The following is a 16,196-nucleotide window of genomic DNA, read 5'->3' as shown; positions in this document are numbered from 1 at the left end:
GACTCTGGAGACAGGGACTAGAATGCAGGATGTGTGTGAGGCGTCCCCACGGGGTTAGTCCCTGGGAGGAAGGCAGCTGAAGGAGTTGAACTGCCTGTGTCTCCTCAGGGCTCTGTGCAGCTGAGGTGGCATTTGAGAGCTCTTCCACACCCACAGGGTAAGGGGCGGGTCCCGCATGTTCCTTGTTGGATGTGGACTGTCCGCAGCCCAGGAACGGTTTGAAAGACAGACAAATTCCCATGCTTTCTTTTTTTCTTGTTTTATGTCGCTGGGATCGAACTCAGGGCCCAGGGAACTGTAACCTCACCCTGCAACTCTCTTTAGTCAAGGACCCTGGACAAGGGTCTTGACTGAGACCTTTTAACAATTAATATTTCTAGTAGCTGGGGATGAATCTTTCAGGCCTTGCAATGGTTGAGGATACACTGTACATTTCCAGAGTTCTAGAATCTATGTTAAAAATACAAATGTTTTATTTTAATTGACTAATTTTTTTTTGTTGTGTTAGAGATTAAAACATGGGCCTTTTAAATGCTGAGCATACACTCTTCCACTGGACCACTCCCTCTTCCCAGATGTTTTATTAAATGTTAATTTGCCTGGAAAGAAGGTTAGGAGCTGTTGAAGCTACAGTGGGGTTGGCTAAAACGGAATGAACATGGAATTCCTGTCCCGCTAGGCATTTGTATTTGGTTAAACGTGGTCCAACACTCTTGGCCAGATGTGATAATGTGGCTGAGCAGGATCATGGTTTACTCTGCCTATGATGCCTATAAATTGCCCATGAATTTCTGCTGTAAAAGCAAAAAAAAACAAAGCAAAAAGGGAGGGAGGGAGGGAGGAAGGGAGGGAGGAAGGGAGGGCTAAAAAGCATCAACAATTGAAATGTATTCAAGTTTGCATTCTGTCTGAGAGCTGTGTTCTGTTTCGTTAAGGTCCTCTATCGCACCGAGGTGGCCTACGACCCGGAAGGGATCTTGGGAACTATCAGCTCCATTGTGATGGCGTTTTTAGGAGTTCAGGTATCTGCTCCTCTATTCGGCTATCTTTTCCGAGTTTGTGACGACTGCTAACGTGACTAGAAACCACCTCACTGGAATAGTTGAAGGAGGTCCTCTGCTGCCCTCCAGGTCTGGTCAGTTCTGGTTAGGATCAAGATTATGTCAACTAGGGTGGGATGACTCAGCAATTCAGATGACTGGCTGAACCCTTACATTCTGGGGACTAAATTCTTACTTACTAGTTGTGGGTTTGTTTTAGCCCAGGAGTTTGTAGATAATGAGTTCCACTGATGGCCACATTTATTGTTTGTTTGTTTGTTTAGGTTTCTCTGTGTAGCCCTGGCTGCCCTGGCTAGCCTCTAACCTAACTCCTCAGGGATAGGCCTGCCTCTGCCTCCCAGTGCTGGGATTAAAGGTGTGTGCCACCAGTAACTTTTAAGTCCAGAGGTGGCTGTATTGTACAGGATTCTTTTAGCTATCCTGGGTGTTTTGTTTTTCCATAAGAAGTTTAGTATTATTCTTTCAAGGTCTGTGAAGAACTGTGTTGGGATTTTGATGGGGATTGCATTGAATCTGTAGATTGCTTTTGGTAAGATTGCCATTTTTATTGTGTTGATCCTACCTATCCATGAGCATGGGAGATCTTTCTATTTTCTGGTATCTTCTTCAATTTCTTTCTTCAAAGACTTAAAGTTCTTGTCATAAAGGTCTTTCACTTGTTTGGTTAGAGTTACCCCAAGGTATTTCATATTATTTGTGGCTATGTACAGGGTGATGTTTCTCTGATTTCTTTCTCAGCCCTTTTATCATTTGTATATAGGAGGGCTATTGATTTTTTTGAGTCAATCTTGCATCCTGCCACATTACTGAAGGTGTTTATCAGCTGTAGGAGTTCCCTGGTAGAATTTTGGGGGTCACTTATGTATACTATCGTATCGTCTGCAAATAGCGAATGTTTGACTTCTTCCTTTCCGACTTGTATCCTCTGAATCTCCTTTTGTTACTTGATCAGTTTTGTCTTACTGCTCTAGCTAGAACTTCGAGTACTGTATTGAATAGATATGGAGAGAGTGGACAGCCTTGTTACTGATTTTAGTGGAATCGCTTTGAGTTTCTCTCCATTTAATTTGATGTTGGCTGTTGACTTGCTTTATATTGCTTTTATTATGTTTAGGTATAGTCCTTGTATCTCTGATCTCTCCAAGACTTTTATCATGAGGGGGTGTTGTATTTTGTCAAAACGCTTTTTCAGCATCTAATAAGATGATTATGTGTTTTTTTCTATTGGTTTGTTTATGTGGTAGATTACATTGACATATTTTCATATGTTGAACCATCCCTGGATCTCTGGGATGAAGACTACTTGGTCATGGTGGATGATTTTTTTTGATGTGTTCTTGGATTCGGTTTTTATTTTATTCGGATCCAGTATTTTATTAAGTATTTTTGCATCAGTGTTCATGAGAGAGATTGGTCTGTATTTCTCTTTCTTTGTTGCATCTTTGTGTGGTTTGGGTATCAGGGTAACTGTAGCCTCATAAAAAAGAGTTTGACAGTGTTCCTTCTGTTTCTATTGTGTGGAACAATTTGAGGAGTATTGGAATTAGTTCTTCTTTGAAATTCTGGTAGAATTCTGTGCTGAAACCATCTGGCCCTGGACTTTTTTTGGTTGGGAGACTTTTAATGACTGCTTCTATTTCCTTAGGGGTAATAAATCTATTTAAATGATTTATCTGGTCTTGATTTGATTTTGGTATGTATTATCTATAGAGAAAATTGTCCATTTCTTTTAGATTTTTCAGTTTTATGGAGTACAGGTTTTTGAAGTATGACCTGATGATTCTCTGGATTTCCTCAGTGTCTATTGTTATATCCCACTTTTCATTTCTGATTTTGTTAATTTGGATATTCTCTCTCTGCCTTTTGGTTAGTTTGGATAAGGGTTTGTCTATATTGTTTATTTTCTCAAAGAACTAACTCTTTGTTTCATTGATTCTTTGTATTGTTCTCTTTGTTTCTATTTTATTGATTTCAGCCCTCAATTTGATTATTTCCTGCTGTCTACTTCTCCTGGGTAAATTTGCTTCTTTTTGTTCTAGAACTTTCAGGTGTGCTGTTAAGTCACTAGTGTGAGATTTCTCCAAATTCTTTATGAAGGCATTTAGTGCTATGAATTTTCCTCTTAGCACTGCTTTCATAGTGTCCCATAAGTTTGGGCATGCTGTGCCTTTGATTTCATTGAATTCTAGGAAGTTTTTAATTTCCTTCTTTATTTCTTCCTTGAACCAGTGGTAATTCAGTTGAGAGTTGTTCAGTTTCCATGAGATTGTATGCTTTCCGTAGTTTGTGTTGTTGTTAAATCTAACTTTAAGCCACAGTGATCTGATAAGATACATGGGGTTATTCCAATTTTTTTTGTATCTGTTGAGATTTGCTTTGTGACTGAGTATATGGTCAGTTTTAGAGAAGGTTCCATGAGGTGCTGAGAAGAAGGTATTCTTTTGTGTTTGGGTAAAATGTTCTATAGATGTCTGTTAAGTCCATTTGAGTCATAACACTTGTTAGTTCCCTTATTTCTCTGTTAAGTTTCTGTCTGGAAGACCTGTCCATTGGTGAGAGTGGGGTGTTGAAATCTCCCACTATTAATGTGTGGGGTTTGATGTGTGATTTAAGCTTTAGTAATGTTTCTTTTACCAGTATGGGTGCCCTTGTATTTGGGGCATAAATGTTCAGAATTGAGACTTCATCTTGATGGATTTTTCCTGTGATGAATATGAAATGTTCTTCTTCATCTCTTTTAATTAATTTTAGTTTGAAGTCTGTTTTGTTAGATATTAGGATAGCTACACCAGCTTGCTTCTTAGGTCCATTTGATTGAAAAATCTCTTCCCAACCCTTTACTCTGAGGTAGTGTCTGTCTATCTTTGAAGTTGAGGTGTGTATCTTGTCTGCAGCAGAAAGAGGGATCCTGTTTTCATATCCATTCTGTTAGCCTGTGTCTTTTTATAGGCGAATTGAGTCCATTGATATTAAGGGATATTAATGACCAGTGATTGTTAATTTCTGTTATTTTTTGGTTTTGGTAGTGGTGGTAGTGTGTGTGTATGTGTTTCCCTTCTTTGTGATTTACTGGTGGAGATTATCTATTGCCTGTGTTTTCATGGGTGCAGCTTACTTCCTTGGGTTGGAATTTTCCTTCTAGTACTTTCTGTAGGGCTGGATTTGTGAATAGGTATTGTTTAAATGTGGTTTTGTCATGGAATCTCTTGTTTACTCTGTCTATGGTGATTGAAAGTTTTGCTTGGTATAGTAGTCTGGGCTGGCATCTGTGGTCTTTTAGTGTCTGCAAAACATCCGTCCAGGACCTTTCGGCTTTTAGTCTCCATTGAGAAGTTGGTATAATTCTGATAGGTCTGCCTTTATATGTTACTTGGCCATTTTCCTTTGCAGCTCTTAATATTCTTTCTTTATTCTATATGTTTAGTGCTTTGATTATTATGTGGTAAGGGGACTTTATTTTGGTCCAGTCTGTTTGGTGTTGGGCATGTCCTTTTTAGGTTGGGAAAGTTTTCTTCTATGATTTTGTTGAATATATTTTCTGTGCCTTTGAGCTGGAATTCTTCTCCTTCTTCTATCCCTATTATTCTTAGGTTTGGTCTTTTAATGGTGTCCCAGATTTCCTGGATGTTTTGTGTTAAGAATTTATTGGATTTAACATTTTCTTTGACTGATAAATCTATTTCCTCTATCTTATCTTCAACGCCTGAGATTCTCTCTTCCATCTCTTGTATTCTGTTGGTGATGCTTGCATCTGTAGTTCCTGTTCACTTACCCAGGTTTTCCATTTCCAGAATTTCCTTGGTTTCTGTGTTCTTTATTGCCTCTATTTCAGTTTTCAAGTCTTGAAATGTTTCCTTTACCTATTTGATTGTTTTTTTTCTTGGCTTTCTTTAAGGGATTTATTGATTTCTTCCAATTTTTTTGTTTGTCTTTTCCTCAATTTATTTAAGGGAATTTTTCATTTCCTTTTTAAAGGCCTCTATCATCTTTATGAAGTCATTTTTAAGGTCATTTTCTTCTGCTTCATCTGCATTGGGTTGTACAGGTCTTGCTGTTGTAGAATCACTAGGTTCTAGTGGTGACATACTGCTCTTTATGTTGTTACTTGTATTCTTACACTGCTGTTTCCCCATCTGGTTTGGGATAGTTATAGGTACAGGTGTTGATTCTTGTGATGTCTTTGTTGGGTTGGTCTTTTGTTCCTTTATTGTCTGCTTCCTTTATTGTCTTTTGGCCTGCATGGCCAAGGGTTCCAGTGGTTGGCTGGTCGTCAGGTCGAATAGGGTTGTCTCGGCTGAGGTTTGTGGGGTTTGGGTGCCTAAAAGCAGCAGATCCTCCAGTTCTTCTGGCTGGTGTGGGCTTTACTTGTGCCATGGAGCCTGTTCTTCCTACCGGCGTGGGTTGTGCCTGTCCTTCCGCCTCTTCTTCCGGCTGGTATAGGTGGTGCTGGTGCCTATAGGGGCTCCTGTAGGGGCTGCTGTTCTTCCAGCCGGAGTGGGTGGGGCTTGTATAGGGCCTGCTGATGTTGCGGCAGATGGTTGGCCAAGGGAAGGATGATGGAGTCAGTGGGTTTGGACGGTGGAGTGGGTCATAGAGATTACAGCATCCAGTGGGTGTCAGGGATGGTAGTGCAGACTGCCCTCAGGTCTCTCACCTGTTGGCCGGCTGAGCATGCGTGTCTTATGCCCAAGTCAAATCTGGTTCCTCTTGGAGTATCTCGTGCACTTTTGTTATCATTCAGAACAGTCTAGGTTTCTCTACCCAAAGTTCTCTTTACTGGCATTTGAATATATTCCTCGAGGGCAACAAACTGGCGAGGAGAAGGCTTGTTCAGCAGGCCCAGAGAATGTAGTATGATAATGAGTTTCCCTGACCATCAGGGCAGCCACCGGAAGGGTCTGTGGAGTACAGAATGTGGCTGTAGTATGACTAGAAACCTCAGATTTTAATTTTACTTGATTTAAAATTTAAATGGTCAAGTGATGGTGGCACAAGCCTTTAATCCCAGCACTTGGGAGTTCGAGGTCAGCCTGGTCTACAGAGTGAGTTCCAGGACAGCCAGGGCTACACAGAGAAATGCTGTCTCTAAAAACCAAAAAGAAAACAATTTTTTTAAATGATCACACATAGCTAGTGGTAGTCTTATTAAATGGTACAGATCTAAAGTGTATACAGTTTAGGGATTAAGTCATTTTATATTAATCGGTTGAAACTCTCTCTCTGTGGCACTTGAGTCTCTGTTTTTACATACATTCACCTCCCCTCTACACAGACCTAGGCAAGCTGCAGCCTGCTAGAGCAGTGGGTGTAGTGTGGGAATTACAGGCCCAGAGCTGCACTGCCTGGGTCTGACCCTGGTTCTCTCACTTACTGGCTGGGTGACATCTTGGTATGTCACTAGTGCCTACGTCGTAGGGGTGTTATGAGGAACACCCCAAGAACTGGCACACAGGCAACACTTGCACATTTTAGCTATTATTATAAATTATTAACAGTATATATATCCTTTGATCCTTTCCAAGTTTGACTCTGGTTTCAGAGAGATTTCATGCAGTGTCCCGTCTGAGGTTTTCAGTTTTCCCTGCATCCAGTTCCCTTTTGCTCCTATGCATCTTGGGTAGTGCCACCAGACCAGACAGCGTAACCAGTTTGAGCTGGTCTCCTGTGACTTTGGTGGGCATTAGTTTTAGTTTCCTTTCTATTAATGTGCTCAAACACTGTCAAAAAGCCATGGAGGGAGGAAAGGGTTTGTTTCACATACAGGTCACAGTCCATAGGGAAGTCAGGGTAGGAACACAGGCAGGGACTTAAAGCAAAAACCATGGAGGAATGCTGCCCTCTGCGTCGCCTTCAGGCTCATGCTCAGCCTGCTTTCTTAGGTATCCAGGTCCACCTGCCTAGGGGTGGTGCCGCCCACAGTGGGCCAAGCTCTTCTGTGTCAGTTAGCGATGCAGACAATCCCCTACAGACCGTCTGCAGGCCAGTTTGTCAATTGAGGTTCCCTTTTCCCAGGTGGTTTTAGGTTGGGTCAAGTTGACAATAAAAACTAAGACAAGGGGTGACTTTGCTGGGCTCCCCATCACCCCTGGGAGAAAGGCCTGATCTGAGTGAGAAGTGCTGGGCCACCTGCTTGCTCCTGTTACTGCACTCTCAACCTCCCGGCATGCAGAACTGCTGTGACATACGGTTCTGTGTGTGCTGTCCCCTTCATCCACACGTCCTGCCTGCTCTGGCCCTCTCCGACATGTAGCCTCGACACTCCCCATATGACGTCCGCCTCTCTCATTGGTCCCACGCTCCTCCCCAGCCTCCACAGGGTATAGCGGTCATTGTATTATTTCCTCTGTATGCCTCCAGTGTCTAGAACCTGTACCTAGCAAATAACTCCGTGTGCTGGAAAGTTAAGTTGATGGATGAAGAAGAATCACGACTTCATCGTAGGTGATTCTCTTGGTCATGCTGTTGTCTTCTCCAGGCAGGAAAAATACTGCTGTATTACAAGGATCAGACGAAAGCCATCCTGATGAGACTCGCCGCCTGGGGCTGCATCCTTGTAAGTCACCCGTCTTCCCGCTCCAGCTGTGTTCTTTTTTGTTTGTTTGTTTTCCAAGACAGGCTTTCTCTGTGTAGCTTTGGTGCCTGTCCTGGATCTCGCTTTGTAGACCAGGCTGGCCTCGAACTCACAGAGATCCGCCTGGCTCTGCCTCCCGAGTGCTGGGCCAATTGTGTTCTTAAGACTGACACTTACTTAAGAAGAAATGAAATGCTGAGCAGCCGCTGGCTCAGCATGATGGAGAGCATTTCACTTGAATAACAGCATTCACAGAATAACATCTTTAAAAAATCATTCTTATTTTTTTGCTGAGCGTGGAACCCAGGGCCTGGTGCATGCCCAGTACACACTCTACCGCTAAGGTATGCTCCTAATCACAAGAAGGAAGACATCTTCACATCTAAATTCTCAAGCTTCTTCTCTTAGAAAACTGTGTTATATAAATAACAAAGAGCACTCGCCATCAATGCTCCAGTGAAGGCTGCTGGAGGAAACGTGTAAGGGGTGCTCTGCATGGGGAGCCTTATCAGAAGGAAGACCAGGCAAGGGGTGGGGCTGTAGCTCAGTAGAAGGTAGGCTTAGCAGGCATGATGCCCTGGGTCCCATCCCCAGCACCCCCTAAGACCAGGTATGGTGGCACATGTCTGTAATTGAGCATGAGGAAGCAGAGGACCCAAGATCACCCTTGACTACATAGTGAGTTTGAGGCCAGTCTGGGATACGTGAGACCCTGTCTCAAAAACAAGAGAGAAAATAAAGGGTTGGAGAGTGGTTAAGAGCACTTGCTGCTCTTCCAGAGGACCTGAGTTCAATTCCCAGCACCCACATGGCGGCTCACAACTATCTGTAATTCCAGTTCCAGGGGTCCAACACCCTTGTACAGACATACATGCAGGCAAACCACCAATGCACATAAAATAAAAAGTAAAAATAATAATAATAATAATAATAATAATAATAATAATAATAATAATAATAAAAAGGAAGAAATAGTTATTTAGCTGGGTGGTGGTGGTGCCCACCTTTAATCCCAGCACTCAGGAGGCAGAGCCAGGCGGATCTCTGTGAGTTCAAGGCCAGCCTGGTCTACAGAGTGAGATCCAGGACAGCCTGGGCTACACAGAGAAACTGTGTCTTGAAAAACCAGAGGGGCAGAGAGGTAGAGAGAGAGAGAATAAAAGTGGAAACAAGCAGGCATGCATGCGATGGTTTTTCAAAGCAGGAGCATCCCAGTTAAGAACACGATGTGCGATGTGTGCCGACAGGCTGTTCCTTTCCCCAGCCTTGCGGAGTCACATTAGAGTCAGTGTGATTCCTCACTTACCTTCTCTGACTCAGAGAACACCAGAAATGGTTTTGCATAATAGTTTAGTTACACATCTTACAGTAGGTTTCCAGTTAAAAGAGCAAAATAAAAGGTGTGATTTTCCGTCCTCACTAGCAGTTAAGTGACTAATTTTTTTTTTAATCTTCAGTGGACTGTTTCGAGGTTGTAGTACACATCTTTAACATCCTCTTTTCTTCACAGGGGCTTATTTCTGTTGTCTTGACAAAAATGTCTGCAAATGAAGGCTTTATTCCAATAAACAAAAATCTCTGGTAAGCAGGGTGGAGGGTATCACGTTACGGGTGTTTGTCACGTTGAAAGCAGGTGTTCCTGGGGTGTGGTGACCTTCCCTCACTCATTTCCCTCTAGGTCCATTTCCTATGTCACCACGCTGAGCTGCTTTGCCTTCTTCATCCTGCTCATCCTCTACCCAGTTGTGGATGTGAAGGGGCTGTGGACGGGAACCCCCTTCTTCTATCCCGGTGAGTAGCCTGGGACCCATTCATAGCGGGCGGTAGAGACCAGGCAGACTGGCCCAAAGAGGCACTGAGCTGCCTCAGAGCTGAAGGCTCTGTCCTGGGGACACATTTCCAGGAAGCAAGCTAAGAAGAAGCCAGCAGGGGCTGTGCTGCCCCAGCTCACAGGAGGTCACTGGCCTGTTCCAAAGCACTTCACCCCATCTTTACACATTCGGTTTCTAGCGTCAGTAAATAAACTCCGCTTATTTTCAGGCAGTATAAAATGGCACAGTACTGGATACGACCCAGGACATACTGATTTTAATAAGAGATAGGATTGTCCTTTTTATCCGTGTGTGTGTGTGTGTGTGTGTGTGTGTGTGTGTACAGGTGCACGTGTGCCAGAGTACAACTTGCAGGAGTTGGTTCTCTCCACCATGAAGGTTCCTAGGATAGAATGGAAGTCATCAGGCTTGGCAAATGCCTTTACCTGCTGAGCCGACTCGGTGCTCCTAGTTCCTAAGAGTTTAGAAATACACGTCGCACTTAACTGTCTAAGCTGTGCATCACTTATTTGGGGCAGTGAGTGATAATGCCAGCGCATGCTTTATGTTTTTTATTGAATTCATCTTAAGAATTGTATGATTGATCTGGAAAAGCCATGTTCTGATCTCTCTAAGGGATGAATTCTATTCTGGTGTATGTTGGTCACGAGGTGTTTGAGAACTACTTCCCTTTCCGATGGAAGCTGCAGGATGACCAGTCACACAAAGAACATCTAATTCAGAACATAGTGGCCACTGCTCTCTGGGTGCTCATCGCTTACATTCTCTATAAAAAGAAGATATTTTGGAAAATCTAACGGCATTCACTCACGGAACATGTTGCTGGAGGAGCCAGTGGCCCTGAGAGGAAGATGAAAACATTCTCTATTAAAGGGATCCTCCCTCACAAAAGGGATGGACTTCCAGATGCTGTGTCCAAGCTGATTAGCTTAGACATCAGAAAGCTGCCTATATATTTTTTACTTACATATTTGAAATGTTATGCCCTCCATTTTCTATGAAATTGATACATTTGGAACATGTGTAGAAATCTCCTTGAACTTCCCAGAGGGGATTTTCTATGGACATTTTGCCTCTAATGGAGGCCAAGGTTGGTGGGCTGGTTTGACTCAGAGGTGGAATGTCTTCCTAGCTTGGACAGTTTGGTTCTTGCTACCACAAACAAGCAAACAACAAGAACACAAGGAAACTCCCAAATAATTGAGGGACCGATTCTCATTTCCTGAAACCTGCCTCCCGTGTGTCTATATGTGCCGAAAACAAACGCCACGCTTCCTGTTATGAGACTTCTATAAAGCTTTTTTAGTGGACTGTGTCATAATGCTGTCTTTTCTTTTTCATAGCATGCACTTTAATGTTTCTAGAAAGCCAAAGTAATTTTTCTTCCCGATGTTCAGGGCTTTGATGGGCCCACAAAATGCATTTTCCAAAGCTACTGGCTTCCTTTCCCCACCTGGAAAAAAACCTGAAGTATAGACTTATTATTGTCAGCTACTCTTGTAGCTCTACCTGTCCACCTACCTTACTAGTTCCTGCTGTCTGTCTGTCTGCCTGTCTGTACTGGCATGTCTCCGGATGGTACCTCGGCATCTCTAGGTACCCAGAGATGTAGCCGAGGAAGGAAGAACATCTGTTCCTGCTGTGGGTCCTCTGAACTGCCTCCCGTGGAAGGTACGGGCCAGTCCCATGGCCTGTCATCTGTGGAAGGAAAGAGATGGGGTGCTCCGACAGGTCTCCCATGCTTAGATGTGGTAAGGTGGGGTCAGGTCTCCCATGCTTAGATATGATAAGGTGGGGTCAGGTCTCCCATGCTTAGATATGATAAGGTGGGGGGGTCAGGTCTCCCATGCTTAGATGTGATAAGGTGGGGTCAGGTCTCCCATGCTTAGATATGATAAGGTGGGGTCAGGTCTCCCATGCTTAGATGTGATAAGGTGGGGTCAGGTCTCCCATGTTTAGATGTGCTAAGGTGGGGTCAGGTCTCCTATGCTTAGATGTGATAAGGTGGGGTCAGGTCTCCCATGCTTAGATATGATAAGGTGGGGTCAGGTCTCCCATGCTTAGATGTGATAAGGTGGGGTCAGGTCTCCCATGCTTAGATGTGCTAAGGTGGGGTCAGGTCTCCCATGCTTAGATGTGCTAAGGTGGGGTCAGGTCTCCCATGCTTAGATATGATAAGGTGGGGTCAGGTCTCCCATGCTTAGATGTGATAAGGTGGGGTCAGGTCTCCCATGCTTAGATATGATAAGGTGGGGTCAGGTCTCCCATGCTTAGATGTGATAAGGTGGGGTCAGGTCTCCCATGCTTAGATATGATAAGGTGGGGTCAGGTCTCCCATGCTTAGATGTGATAAGGTGGGGTCAGGTCTCCCATGCTTAGATGTGATAAAGTGGGGTCAGGTCTCCCATGCTTAGATGTGATAAGGTGGGGTCAGGTCTCCCATGCTTAGATGTGCTAAGGTGGGGTCAGGTCTCCCATGCTTAGATGTGCTAAGGTGGGGTCAGGTCTCCCATGCTTAGATATGATAAGGTGGGGTCCGTCAGTAGCTTCTCTGAAATCCCCACTGTAATCTTACAGAAAACCCTGGAAAAGGAATAATAGCAAAACCTTTTACCACTCCATCCGAGTGAATCTTAGAGAATGGCGTCCACAGTTTCCTAGGAGCGAGGGTGATATTTGTGAAAACAGCCCTTGTGTGTTGTCCATGTAATTCCCTCTTGGGGATTTTCCCTGAGTATTCATATTTAAGGAGGATCATGATGGGGTTGTACTTTAGGCCACTCTTCTGTGGTGACCTGGGGACATTTCAATGATTGCTCATTCATTTGTGGCTTTTGAGTCTCTCTGCCTTATACATTCCCATTTTAAAAGTACATATTTAATCATTGCTAAGTCTCAGTTCTGTCTCCCTCTTCCACTTCTGCCTGCCTCATTCTCCCTGTTACGACCACTGGGCTGGTCTAGAAGCTTGCCTCCTTCTGTGACTGGTCCACTGCCTCCAGATTAAACTCGATAAAGCAGGAGTTGGATCAAACTACCATCTTGTCCAGTCGACTGTGCCTGGGCCATCTCTGCCCGGTACAACCTCTTCATCTGATCCCAGCACCCTGTGGTGTTTTCCCACGTCCTTCACAGCCTGCTTGCGGTCAGTCGCCCAGGGGCGGCCCTCCCTCCCTCCCTCCCTCCCTCCCTCCCGATTTTCATCTTCCTCTTCATTTCTCCTGACCTGGATTTGATCTGTCATTTAAAATGCCCCACTGTGGAAGCACTACCTCTGATCCCATTCTCATCCAGAGCTGGTATCTTCTTCGGCGTTCTCAAGTATTGATATTCATCTTGTGGCATTAATCGCTTCTGCCTGTGTGATGGTTATTTTCTGTTATCGTGATATTAATGGCAAGAATGACACATTCTTCTGCATCTTTGTGGTGCCAAATGCACTGCCTTGTGCTCAGCCAGTGCTAAATAAACATTTATTAAAGCAAAACAATGTGGTTTTGGGTGTTTTTATTTAAGACTTTAATTTTTAATCATGTGTATGGGGGGGTTGTGCACAGGAGGGCGGTGCCTGCAGAGGCTAGAAGAAGTCACTGGATCCCCTGGGGTTGGAGGTATAGGCACCATGAGCCACCCAGTGTGGGGGCTGGGAACGGAACTCCGGTCCCCCGCAAGAACCGTGAGCACTCTAAAGTGCTGAGCCATCTCTCCAGCCTGTTTCTGAATGATTTGACCGCTAGTTACGATCAGCATGTCTGATGGAGGTCTCTTGTGAATGCTGATGCAGCTGTTAATGGCAACAGGCTGCATCAGACACGATTTCAGCTTCGACGTCTTTAACACATTTCTTGTTAAACTTTTAAGCAAGGTGGGAAAGCACCTTGCTAATGTTCGTCTTTGATTATATATTTGTATATTGTAGTTTTCTCCCAAGTTTAGTGAGCTGCTTTTCCTCTTGCTAGTTACGGTCCAAAACGGTATTCATCAAGCTGCCATCCTTTTCTACACTCAAGGCCGATGGAAATGCTAGATGTTTGCATCACACCGTAAAACGCCTCAGACTTCGTAAACTGTGTTTTAATTGCACATGTCAAAACACTGTGAAGGCCAGACACATTAGCAGATGTCTGTGGTCCCAACATGTGAGGCAGAGGCAAGATCACAAAAAGACCAGCCTCAACTACATAGTAAGTTGGAGACCAGATTGTGAGACGCTGTCTCTAAACAGAACAAAAAGGCACAAAAGACAAAATAAGCCAAAAGTGAGCTGTAAACCTTTCTCACGGCTGGTGGAGCATGGAGCCACAGAATCCACGACCGTCAGGGTTCTGCTGTCTTTCTTTCTGGCAACTGGAGACTGTCCTATAGCGATGCATTCTTTTTCTCAGTTGCCTGTGTTTTCTCAGCCAGCTGTTCTTGTATTTGATCACGTTTGTGGTCACATCTCCACTGCTGTACTGGGTTTTTTCTTAGTACTTGTCTGGTGACCTGGTTGCTGTGACACTGGTGCCCAGGCAGAGCTTGGGGAAGAGGTAGCTCTGCCACTGAAGCAAACCGCAGGTCATTTCCACATCACAATCACCAATGATGGACAAGGATATCACCCAAGCAAGGAAGAGAGTCCCCTGGACACCACGCCGAAGGCAAAAAGCAGCCACATTCTTTATCAAAACATCACAAGGAAGGTCTCTAGGCCACTTACTAACATTCTTCCCCTCTGAAACTTCTGGAGTTGAGCCCCCAAAGTTCAAATTGGCCTCAGCACTGTCTTCTATGCTTCTACAAGGATGGCCCATTAAGCCCCACCTAAAGTGTTCAACTGTTTTCCTAGTCCAAAGTCCCAGAGTCTTCCATGTTCCTCCAACAAACAACATGGTCAGGCCTGTCAGGGCAATCCCCTAGTTGCTGGTACCAACATCTGATTTAGTCACTGTTCTGTTGCTGTGAAGAGACACCATGACCAAGGCAACTTACACAAGGAAGCATTTAATTGGGGTTTACTGTCTTAGTTTGGGTTACTATTGCTGTGATGAAACACCCTGACCAGAGCAACTTGAGGAGGAAAAGGTTTATTCAGCTTATGCTTCCACAGTATCAAAGGAAGTCAGGGCAGGAACTCAAGCAGGGCAGGAACCTGGAGGCAGGAGCTGATGCAGAGGCCATGGAGGGGTGCTGCTTACTGGCTTGCTCCTCATGGCTTGCTCAGCCTGCTTTCTTATGGAACCTAAGACCACCAGTCCAGGGATGGCACCACCCACAATGGGCGGGGGCCTCCCACATCAATCACTAATTAAGAAAATGCTCTACAGACTTGCTTGTCTACACCCCAGTCTTATGGAGGCGTTTTCTCAATTGACTCCTCTCAGATGACTCTAGCCTGTGTCAAGTTGACACAGAATTAGCCAGCATACTTAATTTACAGCTCCAGAGGGTTAGTCTATTATCATCATGGCAGAGAGCATGGTGGCGTACAGGCAGACATGGTGCTGGAGCAGTAACTGAGAGCTACATCCTGATGGAGAGATGAGGAGAGAGGGAGAGAGAGACAGGGACAGGGACAGGGACAGACAGAGAGAGCCTAGGCCTGGCATGGGCTATTGAAACCTCAAAGCCCACCTCCAGTGACACACTTCCTCCAACAAAGCCACACCTCCTAATCCTTTCAAATAGTACCAAGCATTCCAATATATGGTCCTATGGGGACCATTCTCATTCAATCCACCATACTTAAATTTGTTGGTGGTGGGTTTGTTTTTTCTCAGTTGTCAGGCATTTCCTTAAACACAACCAGCTCACACTGCTATTCCTTTTGTCTGATCCATTAACTTGTTCATAGTTCCTGTATTCATTACATCAACTTAATCTGTTATAATTTCCTCAGGTACTCAGTCAAGTGCATAATCTAATTTTCTTATGTTCCAAAGGTCATTCTAATAAAAATAAATTTTATTTTCCAATTTTTTTTTAAAAATTATTCATTTTGTACACCTTTTGTACTTAATGTTCTTTGATTCATCTTATATTCATTTTAAATAAATAAATAATTTCATAGTCCATTAAAAAAATAGCATAGCATAGCTCAGCTGTCCTTTCAGAACAGAATAGTACATTAAAGGACCATTAATCTTCAGGAAGTAACTCAAGTCTGACAGATTGAAGCTGCAAATTCGTCCTTCTAAACAGCCAGTGTGCAACCTGACCGGGGAGTCGCTAGAGAAATGTGCCGAGAATTGGAATGCTGCTGAGCGTCGCTGGCTAGAGTGCAGAATTCCCTGGACAAAAAAGCATTGCGATAATTATGAAAATGTAAATGATCCTTTGCAAAAAGCAATTGTGCAGGAGACTCCTTCAATAGTGTTATGCGTGTTTTGTTCCATAATCAAACTAATTAAACTGTTGTAAGGCACAAAGAAATGCTGTCATTCTCCACAGAAAGCTGTTGTATTCCTGGCAGACAGGTTGTTCTAAGGAATTTGAAAATGTACTTATAATAAAATATTTTTTGAGATACAGTCTCTCAATATAGCTCTGGCTGTCCTGGAATCCACTATGTAGACCAGGCTAGCCTTGAACTTACAGAGATCCGCTTGCCTCTGCCTCCTGAGTGCTGGGATTAGAGGCATGCACTACTCCACCTGGCCATAATAAACAATTCTGTCAAGCAAATGAAAACCAAACAGGCAAAAAAAAAAAGTCGTTTTCTGCATCCCTCTCATCCTGAGTCCCAATACCCAT

General features: G+C 43.9%; 1 protein-coding gene across 1 annotated transcript in view; it reads left to right on the top strand.

Moving 5' to 3' along the window:
* Window positions 1–10,779, top strand: part of Hgsnat (heparan-alpha-glucosaminide N-acetyltransferase) — a 34,544-nt gene extending 23,765 nt beyond the window's left edge. Inside the window, exons 14-18 of the mRNA XM_052751896.1 lie at window positions 936–1,022; window positions 7,537–7,614; window positions 9,143–9,213; window positions 9,311–9,423; window positions 10,080–10,779. Of these exons, the coding sequence (XP_052607856.1) occupies window positions 936–1,022; window positions 7,537–7,614; window positions 9,143–9,213; window positions 9,311–9,423; window positions 10,080–10,261 (531 nt within the window). The 3' untranslated portion in view covers window positions 10,262–10,779. The remainder of the gene's footprint in view (window positions 1–935; window positions 1,023–7,536; window positions 7,615–9,142; window positions 9,214–9,310; window positions 9,424–10,079) is intronic.
* Window positions 10,780–16,196: the final 5,417 nt, after the last annotated feature.

Source organism: Peromyscus californicus, unplaced genomic scaffold, assembly GCF_007827085.1.
Source record: "Peromyscus californicus insignis strain IS unplaced genomic scaffold, ASM782708v3 Scaffold_23__1_contigs__length_62951481, whole genome shotgun sequence".
In the NCBI taxonomy this organism is placed as follows: Eukaryota; Metazoa; Chordata; class Mammalia; order Rodentia; family Cricetidae; genus Peromyscus; species Peromyscus californicus.
This window is presented reverse-complemented; position numbering and strand designations above follow the sequence as displayed.